The 24,500-nt window shown below is 41.6% G+C and overlaps 4 protein-coding genes across 16 annotated transcripts; all 4 read right to left on the bottom strand.

The window, feature by feature from the left end:
• Positions 1 to 1,905: 1,905 nt before the first annotated feature.
• Positions 1,906 to 3,279, bottom strand: LOC4324277 (probable aquaporin TIP4-2). The gene is made up of 2 exons (NM_001428079.1): positions 2,940 to 3,279; positions 1,906 to 2,787 (listed from the first exon to the last, which is right to left on the bottom strand). Exons 1-2 carry the CDS (start codon positions 3,079 to 3,081, stop codon positions 2,159 to 2,161), a joined length of 771 nt encoding a protein of 256 aa, NP_001415008.1. The 5' UTR covers positions 3,082 to 3,279; the 3' UTR covers positions 1,906 to 2,158.
• A 3,643-nt stretch (positions 3,280 to 6,922) lies between these two features.
• LOC4324276 (probable aquaporin TIP4-3) lies at positions 6,923 to 8,096 on the bottom strand. The gene is made up of 2 exons (XM_015765952.3): positions 7,770 to 8,096; positions 6,923 to 7,686 (listed from the first exon to the last, which is right to left on the bottom strand). The coding sequence occupies exons 1-2, from the start codon at positions 7,894 to 7,896 to the stop codon at positions 7,058 to 7,060; spliced, it is 756 nt and encodes a 251-aa protein (XP_015621438.1). The 5' UTR covers positions 7,897 to 8,096; the 3' UTR covers positions 6,923 to 7,057.
• A 3,370-nt stretch (positions 8,097 to 11,466) lies between these two features.
• LOC4325894 (uncharacterized) lies at positions 11,467 to 17,703 on the bottom strand. 11 transcript variants are annotated; one of them, XM_015765945.3, is made up of 15 exons: positions 17,644 to 17,703; positions 17,425 to 17,482; positions 16,674 to 16,815; positions 16,251 to 16,507; positions 16,096 to 16,133; positions 15,899 to 15,978; positions 15,736 to 15,803; positions 14,075 to 14,348; positions 13,428 to 13,540; positions 13,282 to 13,347; positions 12,974 to 13,064; positions 12,440 to 12,507; positions 12,055 to 12,092; positions 11,793 to 11,978; positions 11,467 to 11,610 (listed from the first exon to the last, which is right to left on the bottom strand). In XM_015765945.3, exons 1-15 carry the CDS (start codon positions 17,667 to 17,669, stop codon positions 11,595 to 11,597), a joined length of 1,521 nt encoding a protein of 506 aa, XP_015621431.1. In that variant the 5' UTR covers positions 17,670 to 17,703; the 3' UTR covers positions 11,467 to 11,594. The 11 variants fall into 11 exon arrangements, with proteins under 11 accessions (XP_015621431.1, XP_015621434.1, XP_066159387.1 ...); XM_015765948.3 differs by having other exon boundaries at positions 16,251 to 16,462; XM_066303290.1 differs by having other exon boundaries at positions 16,096 to 16,129; positions 16,251 to 16,462.
• Positions 17,704 to 19,703: 2,000 nt separating this feature from the next.
• On the bottom strand, positions 19,704 to 23,796 carry LOC4325893 (uncharacterized). 3 transcript variants are annotated; one of them, XM_026024162.2, is made up of 8 exons: positions 23,680 to 23,796; positions 23,195 to 23,318; positions 22,163 to 22,278; positions 22,019 to 22,084; positions 21,520 to 21,610; positions 21,166 to 21,233; positions 20,315 to 20,352; positions 19,704 to 20,229 (listed from the first exon to the last, which is right to left on the bottom strand). In XM_026024162.2, exons 2-8 carry the CDS (start codon positions 23,301 to 23,303, stop codon positions 20,040 to 20,042), a joined length of 678 nt encoding a protein of 225 aa, XP_025879947.1. In that variant the 5' UTR covers positions 23,304 to 23,318; positions 23,680 to 23,796; the 3' UTR covers positions 19,704 to 20,039. The 3 variants fall into 3 exon arrangements, with proteins under 3 accessions (XP_025879947.1, XP_015619255.1, XP_066159370.1); XM_015763769.3 differs by having other exon boundaries at positions 23,684 to 23,796; XM_066303273.1 differs by lacking the exon at positions 23,680 to 23,796 and adding an exon at positions 23,491 to 23,646.
• Between the last annotated feature and the right edge of the window lie 704 nt (positions 23,797 to 24,500).

Below are 24,500 nucleotides of genomic sequence, written 5' to 3'. Positions count from 1 at the left end.
AATACTCCATTGCAACAAAAAAAACCCACATATTTTAGAAACCCCCTATTAAGGAAATTCGTTTTATTTTTTTTTCTACCGAAAATATTTCATCTAGTGTACTTATAATGTTTCACTATGTATGGATCAAATGTTACAGTGAACTGAAACATTGTTTCGCTATTTGCTGAAACATTGTTTTTATATAAGGTGAAACAACACCCGATTTAAACGAGTGAAACATTTCCGATCTACTTAGTAAAACAATTCCGATATACCCGGTGGAACATCGTGCAACATTTAAAAATAATTCAATAATAAGCTAAAAAAAATTTCGTCGGAATATATCCATGTGTGATCTTGTTTTGAAGATTTAATTATAACGAATTTAATGGTGCAATCGGATCATGATTTGGATAAGTAATTTTTGAGAAAAATCAGTTTAAAATAGTTTTTGCACGTAAATCGGATGACGTCAGCGCCCGATTTTTCCCCAAAGCATCGGGTGTCCGACACGTAGGCCCTTCCCATATTGTATAGCTATAGAGTGTATAAAATATATGTGTAAAAAAAACGTACGCAAGTACATCGTGCGGCCATTAGAATTTTTCTCCTCCGCAAAGACAAATCGAAAAATCGAAAGTTTTGTTGCCCAATTTTTAGTCAATAATAGCATACCAAACCGTAGTATATATACGTCGCACAAATGATAGTCCCATTGCACCGTCGTCATGTATGCATAATGTTGATAGTTGATTACTGGCACGATGCTATCCACCAAATCATCCTCGATCAACATCAATAACCCACTTAGAATTGAAAAAAGTGACTGATATTTTTTAGGGTAAGAGAGAAACTTTATTAATGGCTAAATAGCGAGGCCTTCAAGCCACAACCGCGGTATGAGTTCTTTGTTTGGGGGCTGCTTGCCCCTTCGCGTTGACAAGAAAACTGTGGACGACAATGGGTTTAGAATTAGAATAGAACGAAGACCCTATCAACCAAATAGAGGAAAGGACAGAAAGGGGGAAAAAGTAAAGTCTAAACAACATATGGCATGAAAAGGAAATCAAATTTCGGTAAGACTTGATCTGAATCGTAGTTCAGATCCAAGTCGGTTCAGTGAGGATGACCGCGAAAGTCACCGAATGGGTTCGGTCTGTCTTTTCCTGATCTTTGTTTGTCCCCCCAAAAAACAGCGTGAGGGGACGTTGCAGATGACTTCTTCTAACGCTAGAAGACCACAGGAAGAAACCCGGGACCAGAGCATGTGGTGAAAGACGCACACGGTGCGAGCATGCTTCGACCGTGTCTCCGGGCCACAATTACATTTCTGGTTTAACAAGTCTAGGATTGGTGAGGGGGCACACAACCTCCACTCCCCACACGACCTAATACTCATTGCCATTTGCGCTAAAACATGAGCAACCCTATTTGCTTCTCTCTTAATCTTGTGCACTTGCACCCGTTAGATACATTGTATCACACTGTTGATTTCTGCAATTGTCATCGCCCAAGAGGATCTTGAGGCCACCTGCTTTGTTAACGCCTGAACAACTTCAGCGTTGTCTAGTTCCAGAATAATCGACATATGAATCCACTTCATTGCTTCTTTTAGCCCTTCTAAGCATGTTAAAGATTCTGCTTCAGCTGCTGAGGTACACTGGTGCAGAGTTTTATACACAGCCAAGAGCACTAACCCCCTGCAATCTCTAATGATAATCCTAGCACTTGCTTCACCAGTTTCACTTATGTAAGTTGCATTTACATTGAGCTTTGCACTTCCAGCAGGTTAATATATTGTTCGTGTATGATATATTGGCTTCATGTTTAGCGAGCCTATATGTCATTGACTCACGCCAAAGGAAAGTACTGTAGAAGAGACTCATCTCATATATGTTATTGTATCAGACACGAACAATATTTGAAATACGTATTATTCATCATATTTTCAACGAGCAAAACCTCACTTGTACCGGCACATACACACAAAAAAAAACCCCAAATTTACACGCACGCCTCCCATTTTTTTTAAACAAAATGGAAAAAAAAATCAAACGTACAAAAATAATTCCATCTGGAGATTACACCAATCAACGGCCGAAAACGCACGCACACGGCCGTGCAATCTCCCGAAGCCACGTGGACCTCACGTGAGCGCGCCTTCCCCGGCTTCACTTCACTCCTGCGGCAGCGGCTGGTGGGCCCCACCGGCGTCCTCCACGTCCATGAACAGGAGTTCGTAGGCCACCACCGCGAGGGGCCCACCTGCCAGCGGCCCGACCCAGTAGACCCAGTGGTGGGCCCACTCGCCGGTGGCCAGCGCCGGCCCGAACGACCTCGCCGGGTTCATGGACGCGCCGGTGAGCGCGCCGCCGGCGACGGTGTTGGCGCCGACGAGGAGCCCCGTCAGCAGCGGCCCCGTCCCCGGCGGCGCCGCCCTCCTCGGGTCGAGGATGGTGGCGCAGATCACCAGCAGCAGCGTGAACGTGAACACGGCCTCCGCCGCCACGCCCTGGACGGGGCCCACCCCGTCGGCCAGCGCGTGCACCGGCGTGGCGGCGCCGCCGGTGAGGCACCGGAGGAGGAGGCACGCGAGGGAGGAGCCGGCGAGCTGGGCGGCGACGTAGAGCGCCGAGCGGAAGAGCGTGATGTGGCCGCCGACGGCGAGGGAGAGCGTCACGGCCGGGTTGAGGTGGCCGCCGGAGACGTGGAACCCCGCCGTCGCCAGCACCGCCACCACCAGCGCCTGCGCCATCGCCGCCGCCGTCACCGCCGCCGCCTCGCCGGCCCCACCCGCCGCCTTCCCTGAAAAAAAAAATAATTAACCGCACGTGGTAAATACGGATATACTCATCATACACAATCGATTAATGTTGTTCTTGTAATAACAAAGACGAATAAAAACTTGACCTAAAATATCTTATATTTTAGTACAGAGAGAGTCGTGAGCGATTTACCGGCGGTGATGGTGGAGGCGACGCCGATGAAGACGAAGAGGAAGGTGAAGAGGAGCTCGCCGGCGACGGCGCGGAGGCAGCCGGGCTCCCACGCCTCGCCGCGGTGGCCGAGCTCCAGCTTCGTCATCGGCAGCAACGGCATAGACCGATCACCGATCGATCAATCTGATATAGTATTTGACAACAATATAAATCCAAATATATATGGCTAGCTAGCAGCAAAGTTAGGCGATAGATCGAACGATATGCCGAAATGGTTGGTCTCTGATCGACAATAAGATGAATAGATGATCGATCGAGACAAGCCACTAAAGCTAGCTAGCTAAGCTAAGCGATCGGTGGAAAGTTGGGAACCATTTTTTCCATGGACAAAAAGGAAAAAGGCTAACAAGCTTTATATATAGTGAGAGCATTGAGAGGAGATGATCAGATATGTTTTTCATACAAGTCAAGAAAGCTCATAATGGCGAGCTTGAAATTTCTGCATCGACGCACTGGATTACTGCAAAGGAGGAGCTGTACATGCACGTACACGCATCGATCAGCTGCGGCCTGCACGAACATGTGCACACTGTCACACCAAATTGTAGTAGTATTATGTACTTAGCGATATGTCTCTTAATTACTTCTCGAAAGACAAGAAAGCGTCTTGTTTAAATTTCCGACCATCTCAATCTCCGTTCTCTCTCTGCTTGCTTTCTTCTACATGCAACATTGTCGCCGTTATCCATGTATGCCGGCAAGGACGTCTTTTGGGCGGTGAACATCGTGATCTGCCAGATTTGAGCAAGCAAAGCCATTCGATCTGTATAAATTGCAGGGGAATCGATCAGGTTGCGTGTCGCTGATAGAGTTGGTTACACCCTCTCCTCTACTAGTAGTAGAACTGAATTTCTTGTGAATATGCAACTCTGGAGCCAATCTTCAGGACAGAATGCAGAGGTGACTACATGACATATGACACCTTAGTGGACCTCACTGTGATTTGTCTCCGAGCAAATAAACTGATTACGATGACCAGGTAAACTTGCCATCTGTCGAACCAGGATTGCTCAAATCGATTGATCTTTTCCTTTCCTCCTACTGATCCAAGGCCAGGAGAGCAGACAGACAGATGCAAATAATCTCAATTTTCTCTCCAAAGATTGAAAGGAAGAAAAGGGAATACGAAAATGAAAATGAAAATGGAAAGGGACAAGAAATATTCTGACGTTTTGCTTCCACTCTGTTGAGTTCTCTGAATCTGAATCCAGTGAGTCGCGCTCCTCGTACTCAAGCTTGCTCGCACGTCTCTGCTTCCACTCAGTTGAATTCTTTCGATCTCGACGTCGGTCTAGTGACGTTCTCGATCGTAATCTCGTTGTCAGGCACTAATTAACCTGTTCCAACTTGTCGGAAGCTGATATACAGTAACATAGTAGTACTATAGACTACAGTGTATCTTGTTGAGATATCAGTCTTTGATTGTTTCGGAGCTCGGCGAGATCGACCAATCGATGCAAGATGGAGTAGTAGTAATAGCTGCACGAATGAATAAGCTTCAATGTTCAAAAAAAAAAAAAGAATATGCTTCGAGTACTGGTGATCGTCGTGTCACTCTCCACTGGAGCTAGATTACTGCTGACAGCAACCGGATAGGCCAATTTGGCTGCATGGGCTTCATGTCTTGTCCTTCTGCTGTTAAGTGCCTGGATTTTTCACATTTTGGTTCTTCTGAAAAACTTATTTTATAAATGGACCCTTAAAAAAACTTATCCTAGAAGTGGTCCTTTTTGAGGCCGCTGCATGTGCTTCATGTCCTGTCCTTCTGCTGTTAAGTGCCTGGATTTTTCACATTTTGGTCCTTTTAAAAAACTTATTTCGCAAATAGACCCCTGAAAAAACTTATCCCAGAAGTGGTCCTTTTTGAGGCGCCAGAGTGGCTGGCGCCGTCATTCAACGGGACGGCGCCCGTCCTCCTGCCACCGTGGCACACGCGAACCGACGTGGCAGGACGAGGGCGCCAGCATGGCTGGCGCCCCCCACCCCTCGCCTCCATTCCTGTTTCTCTGTATGGAGTTGCAACAGTATCATTTTTGTTTTATTTTTTCGGATGTTTTCTCACACTTAGGATCACGATACAACCAACCACAAAAAAAATTTAAACTCGAACTACCACTTAGCTAAGTCTGAAAATAGCTAGCATACCACTTAGTCTACTTTGCACATTCACTAAAATTAGACCATAACTCCTTTAGTAAAACCCTTTGATCAACATGTTACACATAATTCACTCTATCACTATATGAAATTACTTAATTTAATTCAAAATATAACCACATGAAATGATAGCCATAAGTTAAACAATATACAGAGATGCAATTTTTTTTATTTTTATTTCATTTTTTTGATATTTTTTTCACACTTAGGATAACATAGAAACCAACCATATAAAAAATAAACTCAAACGGACAAAATATGTGACTTGTAGAATTTTTCAAAACTCTACCGAAATGGACAAAATATGTCATTCATTAAAATATGCGTAACTTTCTCATACGGACTCGGAATCAGGAAAATAATATATCCACTGACATACATATCCGGGTTCGACGATATTAAAACCTCCGAATTCCGCTTGCAAGATTGTGTTTTCGAGGAGAGAAGTTTTTCGGTAGAGCTTTGGAAAATTCCACAGGCCACATATTTCGTCCGTTTGAGTTTATTTTTTATATGGTTGGTTCTTGTGAGTTCGTAAGTGTGAAAAAAATATCAAAAAAAAAATAAAATAAAAATAAAAAAGTTGCACATCTCTCTCCTTTGCACTAGTTCGGAGAGAGGAGAGGAGAGGAAAAATTCTACAGGTCACATATTGCGTCCATTTGAGTTCATTTTTTCTATGGTTGGTTCTTATGTGTCCCTAAGAGTGAAAAAATATAAAAAAAATAAAAGAAAAATAAAAAATATCGGGGGAGGGGGGAGGGGCGCCAGCCACTCTGGCGCGCTCCCCCTAGCCACCTCAGCATCGCCCCGCCACGTCGGCAGGGAGACGGCGCCAGAGAAGCTGACGCCGTCCAGTTGGACGACGGCGCCAGCCACTCTGGCGCCCCAAAAAGGACCATTTCTAGGATAACTTTTTCCAGGGGTCTATTTGCGAAATAAGTTTTTTAAAAGGACCAAAATATGAAAAATCCAGGTTAAGTGCAGTAGCAATGTTTCGTTCTTATCTAATTAAGATGTACCCCTCTGTCAAAAAAACCTAATCCTAACAACGAGTCTGGATACATGCGTGTTCAGATTGATTGCTAAGATTAGTTTTTTTTGGACGGAGTAGTATATTTTGGTTTCCGTTAGAATTTTTTTAAACCGCTAAACGATTCATTTTCTTCGAAATTTTTTATAGAAGTTGCTTTAAATCAGCATATAATTTCTTTTTAAAAATAATATAACAACTAAAAATCAATTAATCATGTATTAACGTTTTGTTTTCCATGTTTTAACTTTATCTCCAGTATAAACGAATGCTATCTACGAAAATCGAGTGGTGGACCGTCTCCGTTTAGCTCAGCTGTTGGATCAGCCCGTGCGTCGGTGCGTGCGGACAAATCGATATGAGGAATTCTCCTTTTTCACTGACACGGTGTCACGGTGACACCTCTATAGCTCGTCAATGTTCTTCAGGGACTATCAAGACCGATTCCGATTGCTCAACTATATATACGGCCTTCATTAAATGTTTCCACCGTTTTACGCGAAATGAAATTATAGTATTGAAGAAATAGCATATAGGCTTATAGCTGCAGTTCTTTCTTTTTAAAAAATGGCATCTTTTTGAAAAAAAAAATCAAATGGCACAACATTGGTTCATACTAGTAGTACAGGAAACTCAAATAGAGAGTGATAAAGACGGCCCAATTTCACAGTCCAAGCCGGACCTGCCCTTTTAAGCATTCTTAGCCCAACCAATGGAAGGCTTGACCCAGAACCAAATCTAGCCCAAATGCTAATTATTTAACCTAAAATTCTTATTCAATAATCCAAACGAGTAGAAATTACATGCACCTAAAAACCAATCACTTCTCATACATTCATTATTTTTACTAGCTCGAGATCAAAGTTATTATTAAGGCCTAATTAACTTAGAAGTCGCCGTCATTCCTAGGAAGCGGCTCATGGCCGGGCGGGCCCATGAAGAGGCCCTCATAAACCAGCCCAGCCAAAGGCCCACCTATAAGAGGCCCAACCCAATAGATCCAGTGGTCGGCCCATTCGCCGGCGGCGAGGGCCGGGCCGAAGGAGCGGGCCGGGTTCATGGAGGCGCCGGAGTAGGGCCCGCCGGCGAGGATGTTGGCGCCGACGACGAGGCCGACGAGGAGCGGGCCGAGCGCGCCGACGGCGCGGCGCCGGTCGACGACGGTGGCGTAGACGGCGAAGAGGAGGGAGAAGGTGAGCACGGCCTCCATGGCCACGGCGCGCGCCGCGCCGACGCCGGGCGCCGGCGCGTGCACCGGGACGGCCTCCTCGCCGCCGGTGAGGGCGGCGAGGAGGAGGCAGGCGAGGGAGGAGCCGAGCAGCTGGGCGGCGGCGTAGAGCGCGGAGCGGAAGAGGGTGATGTGGCCGCCGGCGGCGAGGCCGAGCGTGACGGCCGGGTTGATGTGGCCGCCGGAGACGTGCAGCCCCGCGGAGACCATGACGGCGACCACCAGCGCGTGCGCCGCCGCCACCGCCGTCAGCCCCATTATCGTGTCGCCGCCGCCGCCCAGCTTGGCTGCACCGACGCAAGGACGACAATGTCGATCTTGATTGAGATGAGAAGAAAAACTAGGAGAAGAAATGAAGTAGGCAGGTTACCGGCGGCCATGGCGGAGCCGACGCCGGAGAAGACGAAGAGGAAGGTGAGGAGGAGCTCGGCGACGACGGCGCGGAGGCAGCCGGGGTCGGTGGCCTCGCGGTGGTGGCCGAGCGCGAGCTTCGCCATGTCCGCGCCGTACGTGCGTGCGTGCGTGTGGGTGACGTGTCACTCGCAAGCTAGCTAGGTGAGGTGATTCCCGCGAGGGAGGACAGGAGGAGATGGTGAGTTGGATGCTGGAGTGTATCAATTGACGCCTAGATATATAGTGCTAGCAAGGTTGGTGACTAGAGAAACTAAACATGGTGAGGCGATGAGAAAAATAGAACGTGCTTTTCGTCGATCGGTAGCCAAACGTTAGATTCAAAACATATTATCTTAGGGACGTTTTAATCCCACGAATGAAAAAAAACGAAGGAATAAAGAATTCTGATAGAAATACAAATGTTAAACAGAGGATTGCAAAACGCATGAAATACATATGAATGTTCGTTTGATTAGACTGTATGAAAAGATTGACGCTCAATGAAAATTTTTCGAGATTGACGCTCTTAATAAGTTTTCTCTAAAATCTCTACAGAATTATCTATTCCATATTAATTTTAAAGGATAAGGCACGATTCAATCCTCTGTATCAAAGACGTTCATAGAAAATTTTTTCATAGGATTAAAGTCCTCCATAATGTTATTCCTACAAATTAAAGAAGCCCTTAAATTGAAACACACAAGTAGTTTATCTGTGCTAACACTACGGTAACATTTGATAATACAACTCAAACAAGCAATGGTATATGTTTTAGCGAGCATAGAATGAGGTGATGGAATAAATTGATACATAAAATTATTATATTCAGTAAGCCTAGCTAATATTTATCAACCTACAGCTTACATACAGATTTGTGTCCAGGTTACAACGAACATATTTTATAGCATCCTCGAGTTGTCCAGCCAAATGCCAAGAGAAACTGGAATTATTGCAATAAGAAATAATATGTAATACAATAATCATGCAGCATGTCCAATTGCCGACACAGGCGTGCTTGCAAACTAAAGACCGTAGTGGGCAACATCAAACAGAACAACATGCGCACTGTGTTCACATGTAAAAAAGAAAAAAAACGAATTTTCGTATGCGGATGTGTCACCCGCATGAAAAAATCGTTATTTTCCATGCAGACAGTTGCATGAAAAAAAATAGTTTTTACCGTACGTAAAAATGCTTTTTTATAGTGCGAACGGGCAATTAATTTACAGGACCGATCGGGCTAGCACTAGCAGATCGACGTCGTCCAAGAACCATGCGTCACTCCGCTCAATCTCGGCGATCTCTACCCGCAGTTCGTGCGAACCATGTATTATCCGATTGGGTTTCATCGTTCACGAACGGATTGCTCGATATATTGTGTGGTGAGATCGAAAGAACACCGGAGAAAACACCAATGTCTCCGGTCATTTTCGAGGCAGAAAACGAGAGACCACACTGACAGCAGCATGCATATATATTGTGGATTTGTGGTGGCATACAAAGACGGAGAAGGCATTTGCTGTGTACGTGCGCGCACTAGCAGCTCTGCGTGAGGAGATAAGTTTTCAATGGATCAGGAGTAAGTAGGTGGTATGTGATATTTTTATTATTTAAACCCTTTTGTTTTAATATTTTTTTTAAAAAAAAGGTCCCCCTCAAACTTTATTTTAAAATCTGAATCTTTTTGTTGGCGTGGCCAATTAACCATGTTATACAACAACAACATGCACCGGCGTTACAGAAGACATGTAGCCACGTCAGCATGCTACCACGCCACTTATATTGGAGTAACTATACTTCTAAAAGTGCAAGAGGTGTTTGTGTGATTAAATGTTTAAAATGCCTCTCATCTCCACAACCCTTCACCTGGCATGCTTCCTATCGACCGGAACAATTAATAAAGAACAATATATTTAGTTAACCCCTCTCCTTAATATTTATGAAAGCTACTAAAAACTCAAGAAATAGCTATATTTTGGTACATAGCTCAGCCTCCCAAGTTGTCAAAGCTACTCTTCCTGAAACTACAATACAACTACACATAATAATCGTATGGCTAGGCAGTCTCTCTCAAGTCAGAGACCATATTGGCAACAAATGGATCAGACCCTGTTTAGATGAGACTAGAACTTTTAAGTCCCTATCACATCGGATGTTTGGATACTAATTATAAATATTAAAAATAGATTATTAATAAAACCCATCCATAATCTTGGACTAATTCACGAGACGAATCTATTGAGCCTAATTAATCCATGATTAGCCTATGTGATGTTACAGTAAACATTCTCTAATTATACTCCTAGATTAATTAGGCTTAAAAAATTTGTCTCGTAAATTAGCTTTCATTTTTGTAATTAGTTTTGTAAGTAGTCTATATTTAATACTCTAAATTAGTATCTAAATACATAGACTAAAGTTAAGTCCCTGAATCCAAACACCACCTGTCAATTAACTATCACGAAGCTGCCATTATATTGCGCCATGGTCAGTGAGGCTGACATTGACCGGACATGCACCGCAGGAGGGTGAAGCTGCGATGGATGGCGTCGTCCATCCAAATCCTCACCGTTGTGTGGCGCACACACTCTCCGTTTCGCCCCGTCTACTTAGGGCAGCCACAATGTGAACATAAGAGTAGACCTTAAGCCTCTAAAGTGAACCTTATATATTGTGAGAGTAGTTCTTATAGGTGGCATTTGCTTGAGCTAGCCATATGTATAAAAACCACCCACAAGGAATAAAAAATTATATTACTCCTTCCTCTCTCATGGCAGTGTTACTTTCTCTCCCTCTCTCAATGGCTAATCTTGGGTTTGTAGGGTCCACCTTAATATCCACTCTTGACATATACATTGTGGACATGATAACATGTTTTAGTGGATCCCACCATAATACTAAGGTAGTCTATATTCATTAAGTATGCTCTTAGTGAAATAGTTCTCGTCTACGATTCGTGAAATGAATCTCGTCTGTGAAAATCGTTTTCCTAGTAGTATCCTTACGTTTTGGACAGGAAATTTTGGATGGAAACAAAGCTGCTTTTCGTGCACACTTTTGTCGCCTGGGTCACACATTTGACACAACATAAATAAAGCCTGGATCTAAGACAAAATGGAAAGGGAGCTCTACGGGCAACTAGGCCGGTGATGTTCCATCTCTGTCACACAGTCGCATACCAACAGACAGCAGCACATAGTGTAGGATGGGTTGGATCTCTATCTCTTGTCAAGAGAATCAACGATGACATCACATTTTGCTTCTTCATTTGCTGCTACCATATGCATGCCCTCTCACCAACACGCGGGAGCAAGGCCACATACCAGTGAGACACACAAGATGGTAACATCTCTTTGGAAACGTTCTCGGAAGGTCAGGAATTGACCACATTTATCAATTTAACTATTCAATGTCAACAACAATACGCTGAAAGAAATTTTTAAAAAATAAAAAATATATATATATATGGCTAGAATAGGAAACGCTACCATTTATTTAGAAACGGCGCTGGATCAATCAGGAATTTCTGTGACCATTTTCAATCCGAGTCAAGAGGATTAGAACGACAAAATACAAATAGCGCAAAAGCACTTGTACAAAATTTAGCCCAGTAGAGGAGACCAACAGCGTACTCACTCTACTGGGCTAAATAAGATGATTGGTAGAGTTGAAACTCAGGGCAACGACAGAGAAAATTGCAGGCGTGATTGTACACGGGCCAGACCAGAAACTTACATCAACCACTCCAAGGAGCCCACTGCCATTGACAACACCATAGGTCCACAGCATGATGCATAATTGCCTATCCGGCTATCCCACTATCAAAAGAAAGGCCTATATCAACCGAGTAGACTGAGCATGCCACACTCCAGAACAAAACAAGCACAACACATGGCACATTATTGGTTCAGCAACAGTAACCCGCGAAGTCGTCCTAATGGGATGATGATACTGGTGAAAGATTTGAAAACACTGAAAATGTGTTTATTATGAAACTCACTCCGTTTGCATCTCCGCCGCAGGCAAGGGGATTGAAGAGCAGCAGTAGTAGTACCCTCTTTCATCGAACTTGAATCGCTGCGAAAGATGGATCTCGGGAATGAGGTATTCGCCCCAGTCATGTTCCCCATATTTTCTGAAAATATTCCGAGCATCGAATGAGTCGTTTCTTTGGTTCCATCTCTTGCTGCAGCGAGAACAAGGTAGTCAAGTTAAGCCGGCAGTACATAGACCATGAATTATCAAGATGAAGAGAGAATCACCTCTTCCTGTGCCTCACATTCATTATGGTCACGTGCAACTGAAGTTGAAAAGAAAACAGCAATTTTAGCATCAAATATTGCTGTTTCAGAGCAATGCATAACATTTCCCTCAAACAATTGTAAAAATAGTCCAGAATAGTAATGGAAGTGCTGAAGTTAATCATGAAGTTTTTCTAGAAATAAGAAATAAAATGTGCATTTCAGACTCATCATTGAAATCAAACTGGACTACAGTTATCAACAAGCAGATGCTACTGCCATTTCAATATGCTTTTAGTGAACAACGCTGCTGCCAATGATTTCATAGCAACAATTAGCTTCAAAGAACTACATGCCGATGTCAATGAAGCTAACAAGAACAGTGCTTTGATATATATTTACTAACCTTCAATTCTTGCCTCGCATCCCTTTCAAGTACTAGGCCCGACTTGACAAAGGCATCAGTTATAACTTCTGATAAAGTGAAAGGAAGTGAAGGAGAACCATTTTGCATAAAGAAGATTGGAACTCATCTAATGTAAGTGCAATTATGCAAACTTGTCATGTGGGCAGTATGTTAAGTGATGGATACATTACAGTCATGAAAACCTAATATAGTAATACCACGACTATTTTTTACAGTACCCTCCTCAAACGTTGAATACATGATTTATGAGGGCTTCCTACTACCTAAACCCCACCCCCCCACCCCCCAAAAAAAAAAAAAAAAAACACTCCATCAATAAAGGAATCTTAAACAGTGCACATGTGACTGCAAGAGGTACACAAACACAGGTCTTCACTTGGTATGTCACCAAGAATGTTTATTAACAGATACTAACAAGTTACATCTATAAGCACAGATTGCTTCTTAGGAAATTCTAAAGATCCATATTAAATAGACTGATTTCTCATCAATCATCAGAATTTCAAAGGATACTGCAAGCACGTTGTAGGCGTCCCTCTTCACCAACTTCCAGCACAGGAGCATATACTACCCTGGCCCTAGCTGGTGAGCCTTTCATGCATGTCTGGAATGAAATATTCTCATTGGAACTTTGAATTATTGGAAAAGGTGGGAGAAACAGTACAGATACCTTTTATAAACAGGTATTAAAATGTGGTTTGCAGCAACAATGTGTTTAGGAACAAATATTTTGTTCTCTGGCTCGAATTATCTACATTTGCTATTCTAGATGTATGCATGAATGAGCTTCCAGCCAGAACTATTCGAGAATGGCAACTCACCAGACCTCTAAGTTGTATGGAGATTGGTCGGTTTTCCAAGGCTTCCATTACTTGGGACGATACTGACTGTATCCACAAGGTAACACATTAAGTTGCTCACTGTCATCTCAGACAATAAACCACAATAATCTGGAAACGGAAATTACCTGGAGCACATCAGAAGCCTTAGCAATGCGATCCTTATTCCATAGCTTCAACATAAGAACCGTTAGGTGAAAGGTTTTGGGTTTAATAAATATTGACTTGTCAATGCCGAAGTCTACAAATGATAAGAAAGCTTAGTTCAATGCCTGAAGAGCATAGAACTTGTAATTTGGAAATTGCATAACAAGCAATGCATCTAGTACCGTCAATATGCCACAGGTGTACAAACAAAATTTACAAAACAAAATACAGATATGAGATTTGCTTGGCAAACAAGAGAACTTTTTTTTTTCTTAAATTCCAAACTTCAAATATTCATTAGCTTGCCTTATTATTTATTACATTGTTAAACATAGAGATACTAGAAAATGTTACATCTGCAATATTACTCACAATCGTTTGAATCTCACCACCAAAATCAACAGTGTGGAATGTTAAAAATAAGAAATAAAACTTAAAATACAAAACTTCCCAACTTGACAGATTAAAAATTAGAGCTGCACATCTAACTCTTCACAAACACACCAGCCCTCTTAGTTGTGTAATTGACTTGTACTATAGAAAGTTCCAAAAACCGGACTTTATAGAGTTGACAATAGGAAAACTCCGATAAAACGAAATAGCAGGAAAATCAGCAAAGCTTTTAGACCTGGTTGGGAGCCCTTAATATCCATTTTAACTCTGACAGACTCCTCATGGGCTTGCATCTTTATTGAAACACTAGGGCTCCTTTCTTGCTTCTGTTCATGGTCAATTTCATCCATAGAACCTTCACTTAGGTCCTCACCCTTATCACTATCTACATTAGAAGAAGTCCCAAGGATTGAGCACTGGAAGTGGTTCAGCTTCTCAACAAGGCTTGGGTGGATAGCCAATGGAAGCGAAATGAAGTGAGAGTAATCTAGTATTGGACTTTTCACGGCCTGAAATAAAAAGGAGGAGCTCAGCCGTCCAGGGTGATAACCATGATTAGCTGACATAAATAGGATTTCAAACATGACTTTATCAAATCAGGTGGCAGTAGATTATATTTGTGAGTAGCTCACTGGTGATGGGAGACACAACTTTACACCTTTTGACAACTTTAACTTGGACTAGTCTAGTGCTACTGCAAGAAATATAAGAGGTATCCTGCATCAATTTTTGTGCTTTGATATATTATTGTTAACATAGTAAGGCCTTTAAACTTTGACACTCATAACTATCATAGCTTGTATATTTCATTAAATGATCAGGAGGAAATGAATAAGAATGTTAGTGTAATAAGCACCACAAACTATTATGCTATAGTAATATAGATTAGGGGTGGGCGTTTGGTTTCCTCGGTTTATTCGGTTTGTTAGAAGTTCGGTTTTGCAGATATGCTAACCGAAGTATCTATTGAAAAGGTAAAAAACCGAGCCGAACAAACCGAGTTTGTTTGGTTTGGTTGTTCGGTTTCACCGAACAAACCGGGAGAACATCTTCCATGAATTCCGAAGCACACGATAATCAAATGAATCGCTAGATGGTTCATAAAAATCGAGAGGGGAGAAGTTGCTTTCTGCCCTCGCACATGGTAGGAGTCATAAAACTTGCAATCTGAGCAAACTGCCAGCTATGAGTGATGTGTGCATGTGGCAGCTATGCAGCTGCCCGAGGCAATCGTCCACGCATGCAGTGGCAGCGGCAGCATCGTTAAGGTAGCCATCCAATCCAGCCATGCGCGTGCAAAGATCGATGTCGAGATGTCGATGAATAGGCTTGACCGCTTGAGAAGATACGAGTAGTGTTAAACTAATGGGCTCTGTGCCTTGTTTAGGAGATGTTGGGCCTTTCATGTTACCAGGCTGGGTTGCTGGGATATGATGTGAACGTGTGGTTTCGGTTTTCTCGGGTTGTTTGGTTCGTGAGGATTGGAAACCGCAGAAAAAACCATACACCGAACAAATGCAGAATAAAAACCGAAGGATAAACCGAAGCCTGAAAAACCCGACACTTCGGTTCGGTTCGGCTCGGGTCGGTTCGGCTTTCAGTCTTCGGGATTTTACTGCCCACGCCTAATATAGATACATGCACAGAGTATCAGGAAATAATAAGCCATTGCAGCAGTGCACCACATGCGTGCAAGTATGAAGATCGCTTGTGTTTGTAGTTCGCTGCGGCATGATATTTGTTGTTGTGCCGCTTTTCTTTTGTAATAATCGTAAGTCGTGTGCATCTTAATCATGCAGAGGCTGGGACTGGTCTTAGAGTAATTGTATTGTCTTGATGTAATTGTTTAAGATCAATAAAGCTTCCTTTATCTTAAAAAAAGTGCATCACGTGTACCTCTTCAAGAACCTTTGCAATTTTCTCTGAAGCCTTTCTAATATCTTCAGTAGTTTTAGCTTCAAGAACTGAAAATAATCAATATAGCACAAACATTAGCTTCCAAAGTTACCAACAGCTTATTTCATCAAGCATATTTGAAAAATAAACAGTATATCTTTACCAACACATGTTTCCTCCTTAGAAGATGGAAATATAATTTTGACCCCAGTTTCATCTTCAATCTGCTTCTGCATGGTTCCACTGCATGCCAAAGAATACGATTGATTCTCAGTCACAGAGAGAGACAGGCCAGCATTATCCTCAACTGAGGATAGTTGAGGATAATGCATATCTGAAACAGGTTCAAGAGACCAATACCCTTTTCCTTTCACAAAGCGCATCAGAGGAGCATCTACCTAGAAAAGAACAGAATTCATGAATATTTGAAAAGAATACAAGTAAATATCACTCATACATTGAGCTTTTTACAGGGAAAAGATACATTAATTGTCATACATATCCACCGAGCATACCTGAACAGAAGAGGAACACTTTTCAGATAGATTGGACCTATCTATGTCCTTATTGAAGCTAGCATCCTCCATAGTATCTTCTGTGGCTAATTTATTTTCTGGCAAGGATGCGTTGTAGGTGGAAACTTCAATAACAACATTAGTTGTTCCATCTGAGGCTGAATTCTCTTCCACTTGTTTGCTTACAGGACCTGACATCTCATTAAGGTCAGCTGCATCATGTGGAATATAGGATGATTCAGAAGTGCCACCCAATGCTATACACAAACAAGTTAAGGAAAGGAAATTTAGAGATAGATGGATATTATCTTTACAGCATCATAGATTAGCAGCGTCCAATCATGACTAGGGCATATCCAGGTTTGAATGCACTATGATCTTGAGTCAAGGTATTAGCAGTAGCAAGTAGCAAATGGGGCTTACCTTTTGGAGCAGCGGCTTCTGTGGAGATTGGCCTCCATCTCTGCACAGCAGACTTTCTTTTCTTGTGTTTTGCCGAATTATTTGAGGCTCCTTGTGCACCTTTCATTACAAGTGAGTGAATACTATTTTGATTAACAGATCCCTGTCACGGTCAAAGTACTATCATGTAAAACACCATATTGACTATTGAGGTGATGTATCACAGAAGCTCTGATGAAGGCAAACGCATTAAAAGAACTAGTAGAAGCAGATAACAAGGTGCTGAAAATTTTGGTACCGTGCAGAGTTAGACAATTTTCAGGCCTGCAAGGTTGGCATTCGATCTCAAGGCCAGGCCAAGTGCTACACACAACTCATTAAGTTAAACATGGACCGCCACAGCATACCGCAGCAGATGAACACGATACAGAGGGTAGAACACAAAGTATTAGCTACGGAATTTCTCAAGAGAGACATGGCAATTGCATAGCTGTTCAAAACCATACTTGATTCAATCAATTGATAGCATAAGCCCCTCAAGGCATAAACTTTTCTCAACAAAATCCCCCAAAAAAAGATCCCCATTACTAGCTCCCAATTGACACACTGCGGTTCAATTAGACTAAACAAATTCTATCGGTTCCTAAAACCCTAGCTCAGATATTTATCCATCCGTATCAATAATGTATGTACGAAACAAAACAAAACAAAAATAAAACAACCGGAAGCTTCTTGTGGGGGAGAACACCGTGGGGAGGCAGAGGAATCGGACCTGGAGGAAGCGCGGCGCGGAACCCGCGGCGCATAGAGGGCGAGCGAGCCGACTAAACCTAGCAAAGACGACAGGAGAAATAAATTACTCCATTGGTAAGAGAGAGAGACAGAGGAGCTGCAACCCCCCCGACGATCCGGGCGCTTCGATCGAGGAAAAGATTGGAATTTCTACTGGCTTCCTTCGATCGAGGTTGTTGCGGGGAGAGGGATAACGAACCTTGCGAGGGAAGCGCAAGCCAACATGGGTGGTGTGGAGGCCGCGCGGCTCAGAGACGGCGGCGGCGGCGGCGGCGGCGGCTTCCGGTTTAGCCTGCCTGCTCGGCTGCCCGACTGCCCGTGCCCGCTAGTGGTGAGGTGAGCGACAGCGACTCCACGGCGCCATAATTAACTGAAGTATTTGCTACTCTTACGGGCGGTTCTAAAGGATTTACCACTGCGTCCACGTATCATAGACACATAAAGATCTATATGTGGCAAATAATTAAATGTCCCACTGCTTTGGGGTTATTTTGGTTTGTGCTTTGATAAATTTTATGGTCCTTGAAAGAGTACCTCACGGTATCTTAAATTTTACACTATTTTTTTTATATGGAACGATATTTAGTATCTGGATATATCAAAATTTACACTAGAAAGGTGGTGTTTGAATGTCTGAAGATAAAGATGAGGATGAAGATTAAGTATTCCACGTAAAAAGGGTGTTAATAACGTGTGATTAATTGAGTTTTAATTATTACAAACTTGAAAAATGGATTAATCTGATATTTTAGAACAACTTTCATATAGAAAATTTTCACACGAAACACGCCGTTTAGCCGTTTGAAAAGCGTGCCATTTTAATCCAAAAGTTTATCTCCCACTTTCATAAGAAACGAACAGGCCAAATTGTGCACATCTCGGTATTTTTTCAAGAATAGTAAAATTGACCTTGTGCTTATCATCAATGACAAATTTTATAATAGCAGGTTTAAGTAGTTTTAGGAGTGCCAAAAAACCTACGCAAACTTTTATAGTTTCAATTTTTTAATCACTTGTGCATTATCGATGAATTTTGATATGAAACTAATTATTACCCCTGCCATCCTAAAATATAAGAGATGTATGTGTCTTATCCAATAAAAAAAATCTTATATTTTAGAACATGAGAGTGCTATTTTATCTATTAGAGTCCGCAGCCTGGTCCACTAACCGTGGGCCACCCAGGTCACATTGGGCCTGCTCTACCACAGGCCCAACTGGAGCCACAACTTTAGATCCTGGGCCTACACACCCAAAAGACTAGTTTGATAGGTGAGGACTACACTCACATTTTAAGTCGTGCTCCCTCATCATCAATTATCGATGTAGGACTAAACCTAACATTACCAATGATTTTGCAGGGTGCATTTTGACTTCAAATTAGAATGCCTTAGGTTCTCTCAGGTACCGATATCTGTTACTGATGGCAAACTGTAGACAAGAAAAACTAGTGACCGTATACCTTTATAGACCTTTGTGCTTTGTAGAGTAAATCTATGTAATTGTTAGCCTATAGCCTTAGGTTCTCTCATTCTTTCTATCAGCTCATTCTTTCTATCAGCTACGAAAAATTGTTCTTGCCGTGATCATCTCATACTAATTATTCTACAATCTAATATTTTCCTTTTTGAAATTCTTCCTTGTCATCAGCTTAGCTACCGACCTTTTTGTAATTGTATAGTGCGCGCTAATTTACTCCGATCCAACTTGAACCGGTGCTATTGTTGATTGGCCATTCTAATAAGTTCAACATTGCCAACTTTTTTCTTATATACATGATTCTCTCATCACATACTCTGGCCACTCTTGTGCTAAGTGATAGTATGTTTTTGCACTGTTGACATCTGCTTTGATGCAGGAAAAAAAAAGATAATTCCTGGTGCCAAATTAACAAGATACAGCTGCAACCCTGTCTTTTTCTCTGCACTTCTGCATACATATGCAAATTTTGGTTCGTAGGCCGGTGATGTTCTTTCTCTGTCAGACATCACACCCACAGGCAGCATCACGTAGGAGTGATCGAAGCTCTAAGAGTCAAGGCTTTCAAGGGGGAGATCACATTTCATTTCTGCGGTTCAATGCTCCCACTGACATGCAGGACCAGGGCCCACCTGCCAGTGAGAAAGCCAGCCGCGAAAACACTCTCAAAATGATGGATTGAGTTTTGAAAAGAATTTCAAGAACGCTGAACATGCAATAGCACGGCTACCTCCAGCCCAGAACAGCAGCAAAACGGCACATGGGAGCTAAGATGATTGATGAGTTCAAACTGAAGATATATTAGTAAAAACAACAGAGAAATAAACTTGCAGTAGTGTGATTGTACAAGGTCCAGACCAACAACAGGTTTACAACACCATACAGGATTATTTTTGAGGTACTAAACCTCATAAAGGAGTGCAGGTAGCTCCTGCTTCATATTAAGAAGGAAAAAAAACCGAAGAGTTGCCACACAGGATTATGCATGGCTGCTTATTCCACTATCAAAAGAAAAGACCTATATGAACTCACTCACTCAAGAATGCCACACCAACAATGGCACATTATTGGTTCAGTAATAGTAAACCGCAGTTTCATCCTTGGGGGATGAAATGGTTATTCCGAGGCTCGCTCCGCTTGCATATTCCCGGGCAAGGGAAGCGAAGAGCAGCAGTAGTAGTGTCCACTTTCATCAAACCTGCGTGTCTGACAAAGATGAATCTCGGGAATGAGATATTCGCCCCATTCATGTTCCGCGTATTTTTCGAATATCTTCCGAGCATCAAATGAAGCATCCGGACAGTAGCTGCAGAGAACAAGGTAGTCAAGGTAAGCTCGTGGTACATAGACGATGAATTATAAAGATGCAGAGAGAAGATTTACTGTGTTACCCCTTCCTGAACCTTGCATTCATCACGGTAGCGTGCAACTGCAGTTTGAGAAGAGGATGGCAATTTTAGCGTCAAATGTTGCTGTTTCAGTAAAATGCTTAATATTTCGCCAAACAACCACAAAAGGAAAATCAAGAACAATAATGGAAGTACTTAAGTTAGTAACAAAGTTTTTTTGGAAATAAAATATAACATAACAATATTGTGCAAAATGTGCATTCTAGACTCATCCAATAGTCGAACTAGACTACAGTTTTATTGACAATAAGATGTTATCTGCCATTTCAATATGATTTTGGTAGACAATACAGCTTTCAGAACAACTATTAGCTTCAGAGAAAAACTATTCCTTCTGTTTCTAAATATTTGACACCGTTGACTTTTTAGCACATGTTTGACCGTTCGTCTTATTCAAAAACTTTTGTGAAATATGTAAAACTATATGTATACATATAAGTATATTTAACAAGGAATCAAATGATAGAAAAAGAATTAATAATTACTTAATTTTTTTGAATAAGATGAACGATCAAACATATTTAAAAAAATCAACGGCGTCAAATATTTAGAAACGGAGGGAGTACATGTTGATGTCATGGAAACGAAAGAGAGAAATGCTTATATATATATATATATATATATATATATATATATATATATATATATATATATATATATATATATATATATATATATATATATATATATATATATATATATATATATATATATATATATATATATATATATATATATATATACTCCATCCGTTTCTTTTTGTATGATGTTGGTTAGTTAAAAATATACTAACCAACGTCATACATTTTTGGTTGGAGGCAGTATTTACTAACCTTCAGTTCTCGCTTCTCATCACTTGTAGGTGCTAGGTTTGAGCTGGTAAAGGCATCAATTATAATGTCTGATTAAGTAAAAGGAAGTGAAGGAACAACATTTTGCATAAAAAAGATTGGAATTTATCAACTACAAGTGCAATAAATGCAAGCTTTTCATGTGGGCTGTATGTTAAGCGATGGCTCACATGTTGAATACATGATTTATGAGGGCCTCTACCACCTAAAAAACATGTTCCATCAGTAAGACATCTCAAACTGTACAGGTGCGACTTTGTAATTAAGATTGTATTGAAAACATGAGTTTTCACATCATATGTCCCCAAGAATGTTTGTTAGAAGTTCAAAGGATACCGCAAACTTGTTGTAGGCGTCCCTGTTCACCAACTTCCAGCACAGGAGCATATACTACCCAGGCCTTATCTGGTGAGCCTTTCATGCATGCCTGGAATGAAATATTCTCGTTGGAACTTTGAATCATTGGAAAAAGTGGGATAAAAGGTGCATATACCTTTTATGAATAGGTACTAGTATTAATTAAAATGTGCTTCACAGCAATAGCATCTTTATCAAAGGAGATTACAGACTATGGTGAGAAAAAAAAACACGAATATTAGGAAATGACCTAATATCAAATAATTAGAAGGGGTGAGGCTTCGAACCCAGGTTGGCTAGCCCACCATCTTGTGGAGCTAGTCAGAAGACCACTGGACGTTTCTCAGAACAAACTATGGTGAGCAAAGTGTTCAGGAACAAATCCTTTGTTCTCTGCCTCGAATATCTATATTTGTTCTTCCAAATGTATACGCCCAAATGAGCTTACAGCCAAAACTGTTCAAGAATGGCAACTTACCAGACCTCTAAGCTGTATGGAGATAGGTCTGTTTTTCAAGGCTTCCATTAGTTTGTCCGATACTGACTGCATCCACCAGGTAACGCATTAAGTTCCTTACTGTCGTCTCAGGCAATAACATAATAATCCTAAAATGAAAAATACCTGGAGCACACTGGAAGCCTTAGCAATGTTCTCACCCTTTAGCTCCAACATAAGAACCGTTAGGTGAAGTGATTCGGGAATAGCAAATATTGACTCGTCGATGCGGAAACCTGCAGCTGCAAGTGATAAAAAAACTTAGTTCAATGCTGAAGAGTGTAGAATTTGTAATGTGGAAATGGTATAACAAGCAATGCATTTAGTACTGCCAAGATGCCACAGGTATACAACAAAAATGTAGAAACCGAAATACAGATACAAGATTTGTTCTGCAAACAAGAGTTTCTTTTCTTTTTTCCTGACCCACCAAACTTCAATAATTTCCACTAGCTCACCTTATTATTTTCATTATTAAATAGCAAGCTACTGGTGCAGTTATCTCACATCAGCAATTCAGTAGAATCTATCATTTCCAAAATCAACAGTGTGGTATGTTACGAATAAGAACAGAACTTCAGATACAAAACTGTCGAATTGACAACTTAAACTAAAGCTGCGCATCTTGCTTTCTTCATAAACATACCCTAGTTAGTTGATTTGTACTGAAAGAAATGAGAACATGGCCATCTTCAAATTTCTCTGTTATGCTTTGTTCACGCAATTGGAGTTGGAGGGTATTTACAAAAATCCATATGCATATAAACTTCTTTACTATTATTTCTATTTAGCCTAAAACGGTCGTGTGTTCCCTCATCAAACAACCTACACATGTGTGGGCTGTGGAGTACTTATATAAAAATGCAATTATTGACACAGACACAACACTAGGAAGTTCCAAAAGTGGACTTTCTAGAGTTGCCAGAAATCCGGGGGGGGGGGGGGGGGATCCAAAATGGAACATAAAGCACTTGCAAAATCAGCAAAGATTTTAGACCAGGGCAGAAGCCCTTATTATCCTCTTTTACTCTGACAGACTCCTATGCTTGAACTTGCATTCTATTGAAACACTAGGCCTTTCTAATTGCTTGTGTTAATAGTACATTTCATCCATAGAACTATAGAAGTATAGAACTTCACTTAGGTCCCTATCCTTACCTTTATATTCATTAGAAGTCAGGATTGACCTCTTGAATTCATTCAGCTTATCAACAAGTTGTGGGTGGATACCCAACGGAAGCGAGATGAAGTGAGTGAAGCTAGACATTGGACTGTCAACAGCCTGAAACAAAGAATGAGTTCATCGGTCCAGAATGATAATCATGATTAGCTGACATAACTAGCATTTTTAACATGATAACATAGTTGATTCAATCAGCTTATAACATGTAACCCCAAACATAATCTTTTCCCAACAAAATCCATAAAAACAAAAAAAAAAAGAAAAATCCCACCACCACTAGCTCCCAACTGACAAACTCTGGATCAAACAGCTGCCAGGCTAAACCTAGCAAGACGACAATGAATCAGAAATTGGTCTGTGCGTGCGTGCGTGCGTGTGTGTGTGTGTGTGTGTGTGTGTGTGTGTGAGAGAGAGAGAGAGAGAGAGAGAGAGAGAGAGAGAGAGAGAGGGGGGGGAGCACCTACGGAGGAGGAAAAGATTGGATTTTTACTGGTTGCCGCGACGGCGAGGAGGGGAGGAGGAGGAGATATATTGGGGGAGGGAGGGGAAAGGGAAAGCAGACATAGTGGGAGTCGGTGGAGAAGAAAGCGAGCTCGCCGGAGTGGTTGGTGGGGAAGGCCACGCGGCGGCGGCGATTTGGCCGGTGAGCCTTGGCCTTAGCCGCTAGCGGCTGCAGTTCGCCGGCGCCTATCTACGTCAGTGACAGTGAGTGCGTCAGCAAGCAACTCGGTGTCAGTTTGGGCGTTCGGTCGGCCGGTCAACTGGTCCCAAGGTTTACAAACTGTACATGCGGTTCCAGTGTTGAAATGCCGCTGAATTTTCAGGCTTGGGCGGTTCTTCGATTCAAACTTTTTTTCTTTCAACTTATAACTTTTTCCGTCACATCGAATATTTGGACATATGTATGGAGTAATAAATATAGAAAAAAAACCTATTACACAATTTACATGTAAATCGCGAGCTAATTACGTCATGATTTGACAATGTTGTACTACCATAAACATTTACTAATGACGGATTAATTAGATTTAATAAATTTGTCTCACAGTTTACAGGCGAAATCTGTAATTTGTTATGTTATTAGTCTATATTTAATACTTTAAATGTGTGTTTATATACTTAAAAAATTTTGGCACACAAACTAAATACAGCCTTGATTAGGAAATCGATCGTAGAACTGAAGCTCTTGTCAGTCATGGTAAAACTTTCTCAAGAGTTCTCATGCATCGGAGAAACACGGATGCTTAATCACGTGGACAGATCTTGTTTTTCTCTCTTTCT

This window comes from Oryza sativa, chromosome 1 (genome assembly GCF_034140825.1).
Source record: "Oryza sativa Japonica Group chromosome 1, ASM3414082v1".
Classification (NCBI taxonomy): domain Eukaryota; kingdom Viridiplantae; phylum Streptophyta; class Magnoliopsida; order Poales; family Poaceae; genus Oryza; species Oryza sativa.
Note: the sequence above shows the minus strand (reverse complement) of the source record. Positions and strands in the feature narration are given on the sequence as shown.

Excerpts from the sequence above, each read along its gene's own strand:
- LOC4324277 (NM_001428079.1), bottom strand. The coding sequence starts at position 3,081 with ATGCCGTTGCTGCCGATGACGAAGCTGGAGCTCGGCCACCGCGGCGAG. Across the intron at positions 2,788-2,939 it reads CGCCTCCACCATCACCGCCG|GGAAGGCGGCGGGTGGGGCC; the intron begins GTAAATCGCTCA and ends TTTTTTTTTCAG.
- LOC4324276 (XM_015765952.3), bottom strand. The coding sequence starts at position 7,896 with ATGGCGAAGCTCGCGCTCGGCCACCACCGCGAGGCCACCGACCCCGGC. Across the intron at positions 7,687-7,769 it reads CGGCTCCGCCATGGCCGCCG|CCAAGCTGGGCGGCGGCGGC; the intron begins GTAACCTGCCTA and ends GCGTCGGTGCAG.
- LOC4325894 (XM_015765945.3), bottom strand. The coding sequence starts at position 17,669 with ATGTTGGCTTGCGCTTCCCTCGCAAG. Across the intron at positions 16,816-17,424 it reads CCGCGCCGCGCTTCCTCCAG|GGATCTGTTAATCAAAATAG; the intron begins GTCCGATTCCTC and ends TGACCGTGACAG. Across the intron at positions 11,979-12,054 it reads AATGTGAGGCACAGGAAGAG|CAAGAGATGGAACCAAAGAA; the intron begins GTGATTCTCTCT and ends TTCTCGCTGCAG.
- LOC4325893 (XM_026024162.2), bottom strand. The coding sequence starts at position 23,303 with ATGTCTAGCTTCACTCACTTCATCTCGCTTCCGTTGGGTATCCACCCA. Across the intron at positions 22,279-23,194 it reads GACTTCTAATGAATATAAAG|CTGCAGGTTTCCGCATCGAC; the intron begins GTAAGGATAGGG and ends TATCACTTGCAG. Across the intron at positions 21,611-22,018 it reads CCATACAGCTTAGAGGTCTG|GCATGCATGAAAGGCTCACC; the intron begins GTAAGTTGCCAT and ends ATTTCATTCCAG.